General features: G+C 39.7%; 1 protein-coding gene and 1 pseudogene across 1 annotated transcript; both read left to right on the plus strand.

Moving 5' to 3' along the window:
• The first annotated feature begins 213 nt into the window (after nucleotides 1-213).
• On the plus strand, nucleotides 214-7,130 carry LOC139455095 (uncharacterized). The gene is made up of 9 exons (XM_071236666.1): nucleotides 214-315; nucleotides 5,045-5,119; nucleotides 5,270-5,344; nucleotides 5,495-5,569; nucleotides 5,795-5,869; nucleotides 6,095-6,244; nucleotides 6,470-6,544; nucleotides 6,696-6,845; nucleotides 7,071-7,130. The coding sequence occupies exons 1-9, from the start codon at nucleotides 214-216 to the stop codon at nucleotides 7,128-7,130; spliced, it is 837 nt and encodes a 278-aa protein (XP_071092767.1).
• A 6,210-nt stretch (nucleotides 7,131-13,340) lies between these two features.
• Nucleotides 13,341-19,812, plus strand: LOC139455096 (uncharacterized; annotated as a pseudogene).
• The last annotated feature ends 436 nt before the right edge of the window (nucleotides 19,813-20,248 follow it).

Below are 20,248 nucleotides of genomic sequence, written 5' to 3' on the forward strand. Positions count from 1 at the left end.
CTTAGTTGTGCGCGCGATCATAAATAGATTTATTACGAATGAGTGGTGATTTGCGACCCTGCCTCAGCCGGATTAAGTAAGGATCTGTTTAAGTATGTTTAAGGAGTATAGGGCAATTATTGTTTTAATTTAGTTTCAGAATCAGTTATAGCGTGGCACCTTCAAATGAACTCCCTGACGGCATGCCATCCCAGCATCAATGACTTTAGAACCATGGTAACGATAAGACAGTCAAGCAGTGACAGGAGATGGCTGAAGCTATCGGACACAGAAGTAAACCAGCTGGGAGAAGGTAATACACCGCTGTGTATCAAGGTCTGAGAAGACAGAATTTTATATTTCTGTCACAGAATGCACGGATTCCTATGTGAACTTGATGAGCTTTGCTAAACTCTAAGCATGGTGTGTATAAACATCCAAACACTTTTAGCCCCCATGTGTGAGTTTATCACTGTATGTTGCTGTCATGAAATCTCTCCTATCAAACTATTCAGTTGTCATTAATATAACAGCGCTTATATCTAACACTGTCACTTTTTTCTTAAGGGGCCGTCGGGCCGTCGGGTAGCCAAGTGGTTAAAAGCGTTCGCTCGTCACGCCGGAGACCCTAATGCGATTCCCGACATGGGTACAATGTGTGAAGCCCATTCTGGTGTTCCCCGCCGTGATATTGCTGGAATATTGCTAAAAGCGGCGTAAAATCATACTCACTCACTTTTTTCTTTACATCCAACTTGATAAATGGTTGGATGCTCTGTTTGGAGAGTGTTACTCTCCAGGGCCCCGTTCCACAAAGTGATCTTAGCGCTAAGTTGATCGTAACGCCCATTCTTTAACACTGACTTACGACAATCGTAGCGCTAACATCGCTTTGTGGAACGGGGCCCAGGTGCTGATCCGCCGAATGTCCTTGAATTATAGTGCTGATCGGTCGAACGCTATTTTCTTATTCTTAAATATATATTCGACCGATGAGGATGCCACTTCACCAAAGAGCCCAAATCACAGGACCACAGCTCCTTATTAGAACATGCCAATTAATTGGACATGTTTATGTCATCTGACTGACGATTAATTCTTAGAACAACACCGTTATACCCCAAGTAAAGGCATAGTACAATGATTGGCTATTGAGAAGGAAGAATCATAAAGGTGTTATAGACGAGATTAATATCTATTGTTCTCGTGGCATTTTTTCCCATTCGCTTGTTTCTATTGATATTTCGCGAATACCAGTTCTATAATACAGTAAATGTTTAGTGGTATGATCTGGAAGAAGCGTACATTTCTCAAAGTACGGGTAATCTTTAAAGAGTCTATAATATCGTGATTTATGTGAGGTTTGGACGTCACTTCTCCATGGGTGAAAAAGATAGTCTTTAAGAACTCTTTCACTAGTGTTATAGGCCAGTTTTATTGTACTTACGAGAGTTGTCAACAACACTGTGTAGGTACCAACCACATAAGGTGTGTTTAATATAGTTTAACCAGGGATACAAATTACCAAATTTACAATGATGCAGTCTTATTATTCGGATTCTAAGTTGACCACGGGTTCAATCTGCTTGGTGATTGGGAAAGGACATATGTCCAGAACATATGTATCAACAAGCATAAACATGGAGGTTAGGATATGGGGTTTGTGCATATGATAATACAAACAAGTTGAACATGATTAATAATGAAGAGAATAACCAAAAATAGAATTATTATAATCTATTTTTCATTTGTTTTTGGACCCAAGTTAACCCTTTAACAATTCAGGCGTGGGCTCTTCCATACCCACATCACCTAATTTGATGAACCCAATCTAGAATAGCAAACCCTGCTCAACTAACCATGTCAGAATGATCAGAACTGATCACATGATCCACACGATCTTGATAAAATTCTATGTATCCCGCCTTGGAGGGAAATACATTTCTCAGCGGCAGAATAAATGCTTATACCTCGCCACGAACAAGACAGGCTGCACGTGGATTTCTGAGAGGAAGAATAAATATCTTTATTTACCCCGCTTCGAAGAAAAAACACGCACGCTTTTTCCAAGTCAATTAAAATCACGTGACAAAGCACAAGTTAACCTCAGCTCAATCGAACAGCTGTTTCCTATCAATTTTGAAATTGTTTTCATTCTTTTACAATGTCATATTAAATCATAACGAAGCAAAGTTGATAAAATGGCCACAAGTGGCGCGAACGATCTCAAGCTACCCACAGCGATAGCGCTCTGTACTATCGCTGCCACCAAACACATCGCCCCACACAAATTTAATCGTATTTGGTACGAAGATACAACATTTAAAAAAAACTATGGTTTACACAAAAATGTCCTTTCTTTATATAATCTACAAAAATAAACGCAAAGCCAGATTTGTGTGAGGTAGGAAAATACATTTATACGAGGAACCGTACAAGTGTTGAGCCAAAATGTTGAAGCGAGAACACTTCGTGATTGTAGTCATCACAGTTATCGGTACATAGGAGGTTTATCCTCACTTTGCCACCAGGCCACCAGGGATTAACACTAGCAATGTTTATACAAGCATGGGGGCCATATCAAAGTCACCAAATACTGAACTGAGTTCACCCCCTCAATTAATGTCAAAAGTGTTCACTGGCAATATTGGTGAGCGAGTTTTCTTATTTGTTGATTAATTACTTATTAACGATCAATGTCCAGTTTGTAGATCCTGCTATATAAGAAGGTTAATTTTCAGTTCATTCACTGCAAAATGGCAAATTCACAGGTGGATATTCAGTTCATTCCCAACAGTCGTGGTGGCAGAAGCCTTGTATATCAAGGTTATAAGTATCGTGTGAAGAGGACCAGAGGTACCAGCATCCATTGGAAGTGTTGCTTATCAACATGCCCAGCTACCATCAACACATCGAACGACTACATCACCACAGTCAACAACACTGTAAATATGTGTATGAATGTATCAAAATGCTAAATGTAATATTATTTAATGCTATGATATGAAGTGCTATATAGAATAAAATAACGAAATTTTTGTGCATATCATATATCAAAATTTTGAGATGACCCCTGGTGCCTTCTATTGTTTAACCAATTAGCATGCCTGACTGATTTTCATACTGGGAACAATAGGTGGTGATCCCACATAGGAGAAGTCCAAGGTGAAGGTCAGCTATCAATAACGCGTATGTCCCCCTGACATCTCCTGCCCATGGAAGAGACGAGTATGCGAATCACATCCTGGGGAATGGTAGCCCACTCGGACGGCAACACAAACTCCAACTGCTGCAACGACTGGGATTGTGGTTGACGTCGGTGTAGCCGTCTAACCAATTCATCCGACAGGTGCTCTATCGGGTCAAATCCGGGGATCTGGAGGGCCAGGAGAGAACATCGACGTTGTTGTTGTGTAGACGGGCTCTTGTGATCCGTGCTGTATGCGGTCGAGCGTTGTCCTGCTTGAATACACCGTTGCTGTTGCCGTGATCATTTTAATCCAGGAAATTAACTATAATACATTAAACCTGTTTCGTACTGTTTCGTAGCATAACACTGCTGTACTGTTTCGTAGCATAACACTGCTGTACCTGCTGTCCTGTTTCGTAGCATAACACTGCCGTACTTTTTCGTAGCATAACACTGCTGTACTGTTTCGTAGCATAACACTGCTGTCCTGTTTCGTAGCATAACACTGCTGTACTGTTTCGTAGCATAACACTGCCGTACTGTTTCGTAGCATAACACTGCTGTACTGTTTCGTAGCATAACACTGCTGTGCTGTTTCGTAGCATAACACTGCTGTACTGTTTCGTAGCATAACACTGCCGTACCTGCTGTCTTGTTTCGTAGCATAACACTGCTGTCTTGTTTCGTAGAATAACACTGCTGTACTGTTTCGCAGCATAACACTGCTGTACTGTTTCGTAGCATAACACTGCTGTACTGTTTCGTAGCATAAAACTGCTGTACTGTTTCGTAGCATTACACTGCCGTACTGTTTCGTAGCATAACACTGCTGTACTGTTTCTCCAGACCACCCCCCCCCCCCACCCCCCCACCCCCCATAGGCACACACCTAGGATAAGACTGCGCGACGTCTAGGCCGGTAACACTAGCATACTTTTGCCAATCTGTGGTTAACATTTGGAACAACATCCCCCATATACTTTCCAATCATCTGCTATCTCCGCTGCCTCGCCTGTAACTAACATCTATTCTCTGAAATGAACATATTTTACAGATACATACTGTTAAATTATAGTTACAAAAACATAATGAAAAGGAGCCCAGAGACACTCTTCATTGCCAAATATTATAGACTTGCATGGGCTTTATTGGATAAATTTGTTTCAGGGTCTGTATAACACACTACTTCTACATCTAGAAACTGAAGCCTCGGGAAACGTCTCCGGCAATGCAGTCTGTCTCAGTGTCAACAACACGTCATGGACTTACAAAGGCGGATAACTCGGTACTCTAGTTGTCGCAGACCACTATTTAAGCTTGAAATTTTACGAGTGCCTCAGTCTGCTTCCACAAAAAACCATCAGATATACGCTTACACCATATACCACCATATAACAATATTATTGATCTGTATATCCACAGTGGTATAAGGAAGACTAATGGATGTAACGAATACATGTAATATTACAACTAAGTCACGACTGCCTATATTTGCATCTTTACCAGCCATGGTTGATAGCATGGATGACCCTGTGTACAAAGACACGCTGTTTTGACCACCAGTGTAACCCGGAATCACAAAGACCACGATGGAGGATTGGATGGGTGTGTTGGCGAGGGTCACGACGTAGAACAGTCCAGCAAGGAAACACGCATGCACCCATCAGATTCAGAAATAGTCGCCTCCTTGACACTTCAGCTGTGATGGCGCCATTTCATTTACAGGTACGTTATGACATCAAGGACATGCTCGGACATCACACAAGCACCTCAGCTGTGGTGACGCCATTTCATTTACAGGTACGTTATGACATCAAGGACATGTTCGGACATCACACTAGCACCTCAGCTGTGATGACGCCATTTCATTTACAGGTACGTTATGACATCAAGGACATGTTCGGACATCACACTAGCACCTCAGCTGTGGTGACGCCATTTCATTTACAGGTACGTTATGAAAACAAGGACATGTTCGGACATCACACAAGCACCTCAGCTGTAGTGACGCCATTTCATTGGCAGGTACGTTATGACAACAAGGACATGTTCGGACATCACACAAGCACCTCAGCTGTGACGACGCTATTTCATTGGCAGGTACGTTGTGACATCAAGGACATGTTCGGACATCACACAAGCACCTCAGCTGTGGTGACGCCATTTCATTTACAGGTACGTTATGACAACAAGGACATGTTCGGACATCACACAAGCACCTCAGCTGTGGTGATGCCATTTCATTGGCAGGTACGTTATGACATCAAGGACATGTTCGGACATCACACTAGCACTTCAGCTGTGGTGATGTCATTTCATTGGCAGGTACGTTATGACAACAAGGACATGTTCGGACATCACACAAGCACCTCAGCTGTGGTGATGCCATTTCATTGGCAGGTACGTTATGACAACAAGGACATGTTCGGACATCACACTAGCACCTCAGCTGTGGTGACCCTATTTCATTTACAGGTACGTTATGACATCAAGGACATGTTCGGACATCACACTAGCACTTCAGCTGTGGTGATGTCATTTCATTGGCAGGTACGTTATGACAACAAGGACATGTTCGGACATCACACTAGCACCTCAGCTGTGGTGACCCTATTTCATTTACAGGTACGTTATGACATCAAGGACATGTTCGGACATCACTCTAGCACTTCAGCTGTGGTGACGCCATTTCATTTGCAGGTACGTTATGACAACAAGGACATGTTCGGACATCACACTAGCACCTCAGCTGTGGTGATGCCATTTCATTTACAGGTACGTTATGACAACAAGGACATGTTCGGACATCACACAAGCACCTCAGCTGTGGTGACGCCATTTCATTTACAGGTACGTTATGACAACAAGGACATGTTCGGACATCACACTAGCACCTCAGCTGTGGTGATGCCATTTCATTGGCAGGTACGTTATGACAACAAGGACATGTTCGGACATCACACAAGCACCTCAGCTGTGGTGATGCCATTTCATTGGCAGGTACGTTATGACAACAAGGACATGTTCGGACATCACACAAGCACCTCAGCTGTGGTGATGCCATTTCATTGGCAGGTACGTTATGACAACAAGGACATGTTCGGACATCACACTAGCACCTCAGCTGTGGTGATGCCATTTCATTGGCAGGTACGTTATGACAACAAGGACATGTTCGGACATCACACAAGCACCTCAGCTGTGGTGATGCCATTTCATTGGCAGGTACGTTATGACAACAAGGACATGTTCGGACATCACACTAGCACCTCAGCTGTGGTGATGCCATTTCATTGGCAGGTACGTTATGACAACAAGGACATGTTCGGACATCACACTAGCACCTCAGCTGTGGTGATGCCATTTCATTGGCAGGTACGTTATGACAACAAGGACATGTTCGGACATCACACTAGCACCTCAGCTGGTTGTGACGCCATTTCATTTACAGGTACGTTATGAAAACAAGGACATGTTCGGACATCACTCTAGCACCTCAGCTGTGGTGACCCTATTTCATTTACAGGTACGTTATGAAAACAAGGACATGTTCGGACATCACACAAGCACCTCAGCTGTGGTGACGCCATTTCATTGGCAGGTACGTTATGACAACAAGGACATGTTCGGACATCACTCTAGCACCTCAGCTGTGGTGATGCCATTTCATTGGCAGGTACGTTATGACAACAAGGACATGTTCGGACATCACACTAGCACCTCAGCTGTGATGACGCCATTTCATTGGCAGGTACGTTATGACAACAAGGACATGTTCGGACATCACACAAGCACCTCAGCTGTGGTGACGCCATTTCATTTACAGGTACGTTATGACAACAAGGACATGTTCGGACATCACACTAGCACCTCAGCTGTGGTGACCCTATTTCATTTACAGGTACGTTATGACAACAAGGACATGTTTGGACCTTGGTTGCCCCTGTTTGAGACGGAATGAGATAAATGAGGACGCGGGGACCTCTCGCGCTAATAAAATGTGTCAACATGATTGAACGCTGAACAAATGGCTATCAACAATAACCTTAGAATGTAATTTTGAACTTGCACCCAACAACGATCCATCAGTAATAATAAGGTGTTCTTTATAGAGCTCATCCCCGCAGCCCTCACCCACCCACCCCACCCACCCCCACCCCCCACCCCCAACACATACACACAACGTCTTGCTCAGAACACCCAACTTGAGTGAACGGGGTTTTCTTTATAAGACGTGGGAACAAGTCAAATTAATCTCTTCCAGCATTTCAGAGAAAGCATTTTTTTGGCAACCTAACATTGTGTAACTGTTTTTTCAGTTATGCCACAGGGCCTCAATTTCGTGGAAGAGTAACCGCAAGCTTCCTGTATGCATGTAGCCTGGCCCTTCTCAAGACACGGCCTCAAGACACATTCCTGTTGTGCTGTGTTAGTGTGGTAGCATAACAAAACGGATCTGAATGCAATTTTGATGCCCGCTGTTCTGTTGAACCGAAGATGTATTGTGCACTGCGCATGTCTATGACGTTATGTCTAATGCTGCATAAATGTTGTATAGTTGAACCGCCTCAGTATAAAAATACATATATATTTTTCCGGCTTCTCTCGAGTTCGAGATGCAAATATCTAACCTTCGACTTTACTATAAAATTTTGTACGAAGATGTTGGCATTTGCCACATTAACAGTTCTGAGAAGCGAAAATACATCTAGTACCTTCCCCTTCCCCGAACATCTTATATCGCTGTAAAAATACAGTGCAATAATTAAACCTATGATGATGATGATGATGATGATGATGATGATGAGCAGCAGGAGGAGGAGGGGGAGGAGAAGGATAATAAAATATAAATTTGTGTGACAGAAGCCAAAACAATCTTTTCGATTTCAGACTACAATAAATAAATAAGACGTGTTGGAAAAATCTCTATAGCATCGGAACAATTTCTTTTTTTAGAGTTAAGAAGTGTAGTGTGTAATATAAGATTTCATAGACTAAATGTCAGTCTAGCCTGCTGTCAGAGCATGTCACTAGCACCCTGGAACGGTCATTCCTTTGAAGGAGGCAATTAAATAGAATGAAGACATATAACTAACATATGCCCATGCCATTTGTAACATCCATTTACAAATCTCACCATCTTGGCCTAAATGATTTCAGTGCAATGACACGACCCGGGCGTCCGTCAGCTGATGGTCACCTCACTGCTCTACTGCTGTGTAACGAGATTCCACAGAGTTCAACAAACAGTCAAACCGAGGCCAACCATTTACAATAACCAACTTGAAAATTCCCATTTGTATGTATGTTGAAATGACGCGTTCCTTTGGGGATGCTTTTTCAGAGCAAGTTATATTTCAAAACACGTCATGTACAATAATCAACTTTTTGTGGTGGTAAAAAGTCTCCATGTTGGTTTCACATTCAAAGAACGCATTCCTTTTGGGATGATTTTTCAATTCAGCAAATTGCAAGCCATTTTACAATAATCAACATATATTTCCATGTTGTTTTCACATTCAAATAAGGCATTCTTTTAGGGGTGGGCGGTCGGGTAGCCCTGTGGTCAAAGCGTTCCCTCGTCACGCCGAAGACCCGGGTTCGATTCCCGACATGGGTACAATGTGTGAAGCCCATTTCTGGTGTCTACCGACGTGATATTGCTGAAATATTACTAAAAGCGGCGTTAAACCATACTCACTCACTCACTCACTGTTAGGGGTAATTTTAATTTAGCAAATATTCAATTAAAGTAGAAATAAATGGATATAACCTTTATTAAACTGTTTTGAAAACGAAAGGGAAAAAAACAGCATGAAATATATCCATCCGACACTGTTCAGCGGTTTCCTGCCCGCTTGACAGTTATGTGTCAACTTACGATATATTACGTACGACACAAGTCGGCGAAGAATTATAGCCTTAACACAAAGCCATACACACGGCACAACGACATTTACTATTTTAAACCTAGTATGCATAGCTAATAGCATTCTTGCATGATATGATTTCTAAGCAAGCTGTGTATGACCTTATAAGGAAGTACACACACGACAGGAAGCTCCAAATGTGGTGCTTCATGGTTTGTGGGAGTCGAGGCTTTGTGTGGTTTTTATTATATGTGTGACTATATCAACATGTAACATAATAATAATAATAACTATATATCAGCCTGCGGTGGTCGAGGGTTGTTTTTATAGTAAAAAAGGAAATTTTTCAACGTGTTGAGGTCGGTATGTGCTCACGGAAAACGATATTGTCACTCCAGGCAAACTGATTTTGATATTAAAGAATTGATATAAAATTAAATTCAGGTTCCAAACTCCGTGATAGGTGCTGTAATATGTTATCAATATATGTTTTCTTTTATAATTCCATGCTCATTATTGGTGTTTCCAGCTTACAACGGATCGCCACCGTGGTCTAGTGGTAGAGCGTCCGCCCGGAGAGCGGAAGGTCTAGGGTTCGATCCCCGGCCACGTCATACCTAGGGCTTACACCCTCATGGTGCCTGGACGTCAGTCAGCCTGCAAACCGCTCAGTACCGCACTGTGCTGACGTCGCGGTTACAAAAACGTATACATTGTATCAAAAGTGTTGCAACGTCTTTATTTCTTCACACAGTGTTACCAAATTGTATAACATGCAACTCGAGTTGATTGTCTTTCCAACAGCATCTAAAGTCACCAAATCCAAAAGATCTATGCACTGCCCAGCCATCGATAAAAGTGCTGGTATTATAAGTTTCCTACTTTTCCACATTGATCGTAATATGGACGCACCCGAATATGGCAAGCAAAGTCAAGTAAGCGCCCTTGTTTGAAATCTAAATGACCAATAATTCATATCATTGGCAAGTACATGTCATACACAACAACTAGTTAGCTCCCTTGGGGAGTGGTTGCATTCCGCTTTGTCTCTCGTAAAAAAATTGAAAAATATTGACATCGGAGCCTAGGACAATCTAATTAAGCACTTTGGGACAAAATGGGAGTCTCTATAGATGTCTGGAGAGCCAGGATCGGATGTTTTGTACCGCCCCGAGGACACAGGCAGATAGAGAAAAGCAAACCCTATTCGACGACATCGGATTGGACAGCCGGGACTGACATGGCCTATCGACTACTCTTGTGCACAGTACTTCTTCTCTCAATATATACCTCAGGTACGATCATCGAAGATAAGATGAAGTATACATGTGATATATTGACAAATCCACCACTCAGTATCGTGGATGCGAACTTTTGTCCCACTGATTGTAACACATCGTCTTTGTTTACATATCGAATTCCGGACCGAGGTGTGGCGCGACTGTTTTGTCCTTGTGTATCATTGCTAATACACCTGTCAGGTGATGTTGAATCGAACCCTGGCCCATTTAGTAAGGATTTGGATGATATGAAATCGGCAATTATTCAACAAATCAAGGCATCCGAAGACAAACTAAGGGAGAACAAGATATCATTCGGCTTGATGCTGATGCGGTCTGTCAAAAACTAGACGATGTATATTATGACTTTGACAATGTTGATACACGTCTAGAGAATCTTGAGAGAAGGGGTCGAAGAAATAATATCATTTTGTATGGTGTTCCAGAGGGACCGAGCGAATCCTATACAATCTGCAAAAACAAAACTTTGGAAGTGTTGAACAATGCCAGGGAAACCAATAACATAGATCTGCTTGTTCCAAGAGACATTGAGAGGGCACATAGAATAGGACAACGTATCACTGATAGACCACGCCCTGTGATCGCTAAACTTGTGCACTGGGAGGATAAGATGAAGTCTCTAAGTTTGAGAGATTCCCTTCGGTCAAAGGGATATGGAATTTCCAATGACTTAACTTTAAAACAGAGACAAGAATTAAAGAAATGTAAAGATGAAGACCAGTCTAAACATTATTTTTATAAAGGTGGTAAAATTGTGTCAGCACCCAAACAGGTTACGGATGCTTCAGTCAATGTCACGGATAGGAGAAGAGGTGGGGTCTCTGACACAATCAACAATTCACCCAGGAACGAGGGGAGTTCGCGCCCCACTACCCGCAGTCAGGCTACCAGCTCTAGGGGCAGCCAGCAGGACCGCACTACCTAGGGGTGTGGCCGGGGCCCATACCAAGACTCAGAGGATTTAAAAAGTGATGACTCTCCTACAATAAAACTCTTATATTGGAATATATCTGGATTGAAATCTAAATTAGATGACTGTGACTTTGTTTCATATTTACATTCATTTGACATTGTAGGCCTCACAGAGACGTGGATTCAGAAGTTAGACTTCCAGAACAATTTTGCTGATTATTTATATTATAATAGACCAGGTGATAAGTTAGCAAAAGCAGGGAGACTCTCTGGTGGTATCATAGTTATGGTTAGAAAACAGCTGAAAAAATATATTAAGCGGAATTGGGTGAAAGAAAGTGGTATTTACATTCTATTAGATAAATTACTGTTTGGTACTGTAACAGATGTGTTATACTGTTGTGTATATATACATCCAGAAGGCTCAACCTATTATGATAAAAGTGCTACTTCTAGAAATGGTGTACTGATGTTTCAAGACGAGCTCCTGGATATTTTAAATCAGATCGATGACGTTTCATGTATTTTGGGGGGAGATTTTAACTCCAGAACAGGGACAGAACCCGACTTTGTGGAAGACGACATTTTAGATTATCTTGAAGGGCGTGATAACTCGTCTTGGGACTTCTAGATAGACCATTTTGATCTGCAGAGATACTCCGCTGACACTATTTTGAATAAGTTTGGTAAATGTTTGTTGAACCTATGTTCTGTTTTAAATATTCATATTATGAATGGTCGTTGTGGCAGTGACGCTGGTATTGGGGACTATACATTCATCAGTAGTACAGGGGCAAGCGTAAATGACTATATTATCTCCACCGTACATATGTTTGAACTAGGTAAAACATTCGACATAGACACACGGTACGAGTCGCAACATTTTCCATTAACAATGGCTTTACGTACGTGTAGGCTACACTCAGTCATCGAGGGTCATGATGATATTAATTATGCAAGTACATTTAGATTTACGTGGAGAATTGATAAAGAAGAAATATTTCTTTGTAACTTAGCTTCGGACAAGTTTGTATCACTGGTTGAAAAAGCAGTAGATACCGTATTCACAAATATTGATGAAAGTATTGAGTTTATTAGAGAAGCACTCTCCTATGCTGGGAACAAAATGAAGAAAGTGGTTCACGTGGACAAGAAAACACAAAAATGGTTTGATTGGGAATGTCAGTTACTAAAAAAAGAGAGATGTACATGCCTCAACAAATTCAGAAGAGATAAAGATTTACAGTCATTAAGGGAATATACAAGAATTAGAAATCTTTACAAAACCACGTGCAGGGAAAAGAAGATTATATTTCTTGAAAAGAAAAAACAATATTTGGAAGATAACATTAAGTCGTCGAAAGAATTTTGGACAACCCTCCACAAGCTAAATCCACATTATGAGTTTAAAAATAATATTGAAATTGATAAATGGTATGATTATTTCAAAAATATGTTTTGTGGTAATGGTGTTGGGGATGATACCTACTTTGAATTATCAGATCAGGAAACATGTGATAATGACATAACTGCTACAATCCTTGACTCGCCAATCACAAGAGAGGAAATTCAAAAAGCTATCTACGATTTGAAAAACAGCAAGAGTTCCGGCATAGATGGTTTAATTCCAGAATTTTTTAAACATTCTGTTAATATTCTACTCCCATACCTTGAATTACTGTTTAATATGATTTTAGAAACGTCTTATTTCCCAAAAGAGTGGACTATCGGTGTGATTGTTCCACTACATAAATCAGGATCACATACCGATACCAAAAATTATCGAGGAATTACCCTTCTGAGTGTTTTTAGCAAAATAGTTATTTCTATTATTAATAAAAGGCTCACTTTTTGGTCAGATTCATTAGATAAAATTTCGGAAGAACAAGCAGGTTTTAGACAAGGGTATTCAACCACGGATAATATTTTCGTACTTAATGCGATTATTCACAAATACATGCAGAGAAAAGGTGGAAAATTTTATGCAATTTTTGTTGATTTCAAAAAAGCGTTTGATTCTGTAAACAGATATATAATGTGGTCATTGTTTCTTTCAAATGGGGTGAGTAATAAAATGGGTAAACTATTATGCAATATTTATCAAAATGTAAAGTCATGTGTTAAAAATCGGGGAATATACTCTGATGTCTTCACATGTAACATTGGTGTACGCCAAGGCTGTATTCTTAGCCCATTTCTGTTCTGTTTTTTCATTAATGAACTAGCTGCACAAATTAAGGAAAATTGTACGGATGGTATACAGCTGCATCCAGATATTGCTAAGATATTTCTGTTGCTTTTTGCTGATGATATAGTCCTGTTCTCTAGTACGATAAAAGGTTTACAGAATTTGATAGATCAACTGGAGCTGTACTGTTCTAATTGTAAACTCCAAGTGAACACTGAGAAAACGAAAGTGTTAGTTTTCAAAAAGGGAAATAAACTATCAAGTAGGGAAAAATGGTTCTTCAACTCACAACCGTTAAAAATTGTCACTTCTTATAAATATCTGGGAGTAACCTTCACAGGCAGATTAACGTGGAATTACCACACCAGTAAAGCAGCAATGCAGGCAAAAAAGATACTAATGGGAATCTTACATAGTTTGAAAACGTTCACTGATCTCTCATATCAAACCTTTTTTAAAATATTTGATACAAAAATTACTCCAATTCTTTTATATGGAGCAGAGGTCTGGGGCATACTGAATACAGAACTATTGAATTGGTCCATCTATATGCTTGTAAACGATTCCTTGGCGTAAAAAACTCTACATCGAGTGTTATGGTATATGGTGAATGTGGACGTGTACCACTTTACATATTCCAGCATATTAGAATTCTCAAGTATTGGTTCAAGATTCTTAAAATACCTATTGACTGATTACCTAGAAAATGTTACAATATGATGTTATTGTATGAAAAACATGGAAGCCGCAATTGGGTATATGATGTAAAGTCGTTATTAAATGATTGCGGCTATGGGTATGTTTGGCGTAATCAATGTGTACCAAACAATGCAGATTCATTTTTAGTTTCTTTACGCCAAAGACTTAAGGATATATACTTGCAAAAATGGGCATCGCATGTTTTAAGTTCAGAAAAATGCAATTATTACAAGCTTTTCAAGACAACAATTTCCCCAGAATACTATTTGTTTGACATCAACTTTAAAAGGTTTAGAATAAGTTTAGCACAATTTAGATGCAGCTCTCATAGACTTAGGATCGAAGTAGGCAGGCATAGAAACATAGACAGAGAATTGAGAATATGTGAGCAATGTGATTTAAATGTGATTGAAACTCATCTTCTGTTAGTTTGTCCAAAGTACGACCACCTTAGAAGAAAATATATTGATCTGCCTGGTTATGTACATCCCACTATACAAAGATTTACAACGATCATGTCAACAACTGATAAAGATACTCTAAAAAATCTATCAATGTTCATTTATCATGCTATGTTAATTAGAATATGACCTGTTAAACGGATCTGTAACCACTCCCGAAAACAGAATTGTACTATGGGCCTGAGGCCTTTCAGTATGGAATAAAACTTATCCTATCCTAACAGTGATAGACATATGATATTTATGTTGAAGTACTCATTCAATGAGAATTTTCCGTGAGTTATATTTACCGATAATAAATCCCAATGAAATTGTGGGCGTTTTTGACGTCAAAACAAAATTGACGGAAGTGGTCGTGATTAATTCATACGCAGACTGTTTCAGAGATTATGTCACAAAACGAATGACAGTTTGGAATGTATATCTTGAAGAAATCCCGGTTACGTCCATGTAAGTTTCAATGACCGTGCTCTTTTATTAGTGATAAAAACAACTTCCGGGTAATTGACATCGCACATTTTCAAAGGACAAAATGTGAATGATCGCTAAACAGCCCTTAAAATACTCAAATTGACATCGCTCAATATCGGGCATCAGTATTATTTCTTAATAATTAAAAAGATTATACTAACGTTACACCACCCAAGAGTAAGTACATGTAGATTCAATCAAAGTTGTTGAAACGTTCAACAAACCTATTTTCGATCACTGTCAACTCGGGCGCCATATGTCATTGCTTCACTATGACCACCAGAAAACATACATCCTCGTTTCAGCTCGTATTTCGCGCTTGGCTGTCTAACTTAGACCTTTGCTCAAAATATACTTGTGTGGCCAGTCCATGAAATACCACTTTTTCTCTCATTTCAGACTTTAGAAGTGTATTTACACCTAGCTAGGTATATACATGTGCATTTAAGGACATACGTGATAGTTTATTTCCACTAGTTTCCCATTCCATCCCATTCTACTAAAGGAAAAGTTTGAAATAGATAATGATCGTAGGTCAATGAAAGTAATGGAATTATTTGTCATAAAAGGAAAAATATATTCTTGGTATTGAACTTCGAAAATCTTTAATAAAAATGGTTTATTATGTCTTTCCTTTTTTTTCTTAATTTTGGTCCAGCTAAACTACAGTTTGGAAGGAAGATATACAAATTAAAATGGTGAAAAAAAACCCACAAGAATGCATTGATTTTGCTCTTAGACAAATATTTATTTTAAAAAAATCTATTTCATACTTAGGATACAAAACAAAGTAGAATCTAATTACTACAATGTCACCGGAAGTATTTGGTAATTTATATAATGCAAAGTGACAAAAGACATAAATATAACTATATAAAACATAAAAACGAAATCACATGTACACTGAAAACTTTTTGTCTTTCAGAAATTGATTATCTATATATTGTGGGTAGATCTAATTACTTTTACTGTTGAACCATTCGAGATTCCAATAGATGAAGCTAAAATATTAAAAATCTAGGTTGCTTAATACTGGATCCATTTTGACATCTTTCTCACAGTACTCAACTAAATGCACATTATATTTTTGGAATATCAAGCCTTCAAACAGATATGAAAAGTTTCTTTGATAGGCGTTTAGAAGTTGGAGTACTAAGTAAGGATAAGAATTTATGGATGAACAACTTCTTTATTACAATTAAGAGCGACGTTTCAGTGTAGGTTCTAACACCGTTATCAAGCAAGTGATTTACAGAGTGCAGCAAGAAAGTATATGTACAAGTAGGAGGCAATGTTTATACAGTAGAGTAGATATTGTTAGTGGCAGTGATGATAATCATCGGTGAAGTCAGTGCCATGAACAAAGGATGAAGCCAGTAATGTAAACAACGGGTTTATGGCTGATTGGGGTCTTTGGTGAGTTGATGGTACGCCAGGGGTATGTAATAGCCTTGGTTACGGTTGATTGTGGGCTGAAGTCTTTTGATGTTGATGGCTTCTTGTAGCTTCCTGATCTTGAAGTCTTTGAGATTGGTGGCGAGGGTTGTGACTCTCTCCCACTGGATGTTGTGGCTTTGGTTGTCACGGATGTGGTCTGATAGAGCTTATTTAGAGTCATCTTTCTAGACTGAGCTTTGATGTTCTTTAATTCGGATTTTGAGGGGCCTAGATGTTTCTCCTTTGGAAGCTTGTTCACAATTGCACAGCATGTGGTACACTGCTCCTGATGGTTCTAGCTTGTGGCTGGATGGTGGTTTCCCTGTGGCTTTAATTGTGTTCTGAATAGTATGACTTCTTTTGAAGACTACATCAATGTTGGCCTGTTTCTTTAAGAGTCTCTGGATTTTGTGACTAACTATTCAAAAGTAGGGCAGGCTGATGTTCTTTATCGTCTGAAAGATATGAAAAGCACTTGTCAACATACCAAAATTAGAAAACTGCGCCAAATATTCTAATGTTAAAAATATATTCCATTTTCTGAAGATATATATGCACAATTGGTTATCAATTATCTTCTACAATCACAGCATGTACCATGTACATTAGACTCATGGAAAATACTATTTCAGCAAACCAATCACAGCGACATTATCACAGTTTTAATGAAAGGAAAAACAAATCGAAATCGAACTTAACAGCACAGCGTATCCATAAGCGGTTTATCCAAATACGAAAAGGTATTGATGTCATCATTGTAGAAGTTATGTTGATGTTTTCAGTAGTTGCATTATGTTTGTATCGCGTGTACCATCGACAGAAACGGGGGCCGAGCTACCACATGTGGAACCGACCTTGACACAATTTGTTTACAATATGGCGTCCACTCACGTTAGAAGTCGTGGCCACACTTTTGAAATCTCCATTTACGACAAAATGTTAAACAGTTAGGGCAAGTCACTCTCACGGTCAGGTAGTTTGAGCAATCACACATGACTCTTAGTCATTTCATCTGAAAAAAGTAGCAGTTATTTGTCTGAACGGGCGAGTATGTAGGACAACCGGTAAACCAGAAATCGCGGCACAGATATGATGCGAACGTGCCCTGTTGATCACTTCGGGCTTGGCCATTCAATGTATAAACAAAATTAATGCAATACTTGAACAAAAAACTTCCGTGGACGACTAAACGTTAGTACTCTTAAGCCAATAACTGTACAGTGGGGACTAGTAAATCCTTCTGACCAGTCCGATCAGATTTCTTTTTCAAATTGTCTTTCTGATATAATAATAGTTACGTGTTTGTGACATGGGTGCATAATACAAAATTGGCTTCATTGATTGAACATGGCAGATAAAGATCGAGAAGCGCGGTAACCACATTACTAATCTCGCCATATTTCGCAATCTGTAGCACTGCATAAAATATGAGTTACACGATATTAACGTTGAGATGATTAGGGTGATGGTGGTTATAAATTCATTCAATGAACGTCATAAATGTAATGGAAATATAAACTGTCGTTTTCTCATGTGTACCGACCATTCCGCAATAACCGATAGTCGATAAAAATATACAAAACGTGTAAATAAACTTGTTCATAAAGTAGTGAACAGAATTGTATTTACGTGAATAAGTATACAGTTGGGAAAAAATATGTCTTTCTGACCACTCATGTCATATTTTTTCTTATGAACAAGGATTTTGTCTGAAAATATTTACGTGTATGTGACATGGGTGCATAATCAAAATTCGCCGTCATTCGCTTGGTGTTCAGACATGGCAGAAAAAGGCCGAGAAGAGCGGTAGCCACTTTACTAATATCGCCATATTTCGCAATCCGTAGCATTGTATAAAGTATGAGTTACACGATGTTAAAGCTAAGATGATTGGGGTGATGATGGTTATAGTTTTGACATTGCGCACTCAGTGTTAAATATTAAAATTCACAGTTTAAAAAGGGCATTTTCTCGGGACCACATATGGTCCCCTGGCACTATGCGGGTGTGAAAAGTGAGGGACCATATATGGTCCCGTGGCACCAAGAGCGTTAAAACAAGGACTGGTAGGCTCGGGGACAGTAAACTGCGTCTGAGTTGGGTATTCATGTAAACTCACTAAGTGGGCTGGTACTATAAATCAGCATCATTCCGGACTAGTACTACGGCAGGCATGTGCTACCGGGGGCCCATATTTACGGGGTCCTCGCTTGGTGAAGTTGAAAGAATAATCACAGGTTAAATGGCCTGCTTAGGCCATGGGATATTCTTAAGTGTGGTTAAGAGAGAAATCTGAAGACGACTTGTATATACTTAAAATAACAACTTTCATTATTTCAGAAGACATAAGATTAAAAAAACAACTACCTGGGTTTGAAACAGCTTATGAGACGGCGGTATCACTGCAGAAGCTTATGTTGACAGAATAGTCTTTCTTTCTCATTTCCTAGACTAGTTTGTAGACATTTTGAACTAGTTTTACGTTCATTTATAGGTTATAAAATGCAGAATCGATGTCGATGTCGATGTCATGCATCAACCAGGTACATCAAATGACCTAGGTCAACTTTTCTTTTATTGATACTGTTTTCAAAAACTACAACTTCGTTTTAATGTATATTTACAGTGTGAGTACAAATGTGAGTGCAGTCGTTTATGCTGTATTGAGCTGATGGGAGAGGCGTCAGGGAGGATGGTGGCAGCGTAATAATGTGGGAGGTTCTCTTCCAAACCGGTAGAGAGAACTTGGCACCAAAACCTATTCTGTTGAAATCCAACGGCCTACAGAGTTCCAATGTTCTTGATATTGTCATTTTCATGTCTCCATATTGAACACACGTCCACTGTTGTCCTGTATGACCGTTGCAGTTAGTCATCACTCATCGACCGTTTGGGTGTTCAATAAATGTTACACACACACACACGGCTAAAATGGAGTGACTTGTTATGGATTTCAGCAATTAAGCTACGATAAGATTCGGGATGCTTTCGTGCTGGCTAATTCAGTATAATGACTTATGAGTGCGTTTATCTCACTTACTTCCTGTACTCTTATTAGGAGATGTTCAGTATGAACATACGTACCCGCTTCCCTTTATTTCACAAATGACGGCTGAGCAATATCGCCATATCTCGTTGCTATATCGCAATATCACCTTTCCGCTTTATTGTCATATCGCCATGCCGTGTCGTGTTACCGCAAAGTCTGGTTCACATTTTGCTGTTTGAATGACAGGTTGGTCAGAAAGCAACAGAAGAGCAGCAGATGACATGTACCATTGTTATGGGCTTCCATATCAAATAATTGTGATCTGAGGCCGTCTAGGGGCTACTACACCAAACCAGAATCAGTCGTTCAACAATCAGCCTTCAGCCTCTGGCAGCTGTGATTGGGTGATTTTGTGTAAAACTTTACGTTTTGGAAATGTAACTCCATCCAGTAATTCAAACTCACCATGTTTTTTTTCTATATTTAAGGTTGTCTTTTTCTACACGATGACTTATGCTGAATGTGACCAAAGATATTTTCAAGTAGGTGACATTTGGTGCGGAACTGGGGGTGGTGTGTTTAGCTTCCTGTACTCGGAAAAGGAGGGTCTTTTTTATTGCTTCTCTAAAGTCAAACTGCGCACACACGAAAAGGTAATAGCTGTTGAATGCTCGGTTAATTTTTATTTAATATAACGTTACTATAGAAGTCTATGGGAAAACATTTGGTCGTGTGTTACCTGTAAGGCGGC

The sequence above is a fragment of the Haliotis cracherodii genome, unplaced genomic scaffold (genome assembly GCF_022045235.1).
Source record: "Haliotis cracherodii isolate W230 unplaced genomic scaffold, xgHalCrac1.p SCAF_11, whole genome shotgun sequence".
In the NCBI taxonomy this organism is placed as follows: Eukaryota; Metazoa; Mollusca; class Gastropoda; order Lepetellida; family Haliotidae; genus Haliotis; species Haliotis cracherodii.

Bases quoted from the DNA above. Each gene is read 5' to 3' on its own strand.
- LOC139455095 (XM_071236666.1), top strand. From the start codon at position 214: ATGGTAACGATAAGACAGTCAAGCAGTGACAGGAGATGGCTGAAGCTA. The intron at 316-5,044 runs GTCTGAGAAGAC...TTTCATTTACAG, and splicing joins ATACACCGCTGTGTATCAAG to GTACGTTATGACATCAAGGA. The intron at 6,545-6,695 runs GTACGTTATGAC...TTTCATTTACAG, and splicing joins TGATGCCATTTCATTGGCAG to GTACGTTATGAAAACAAGGA.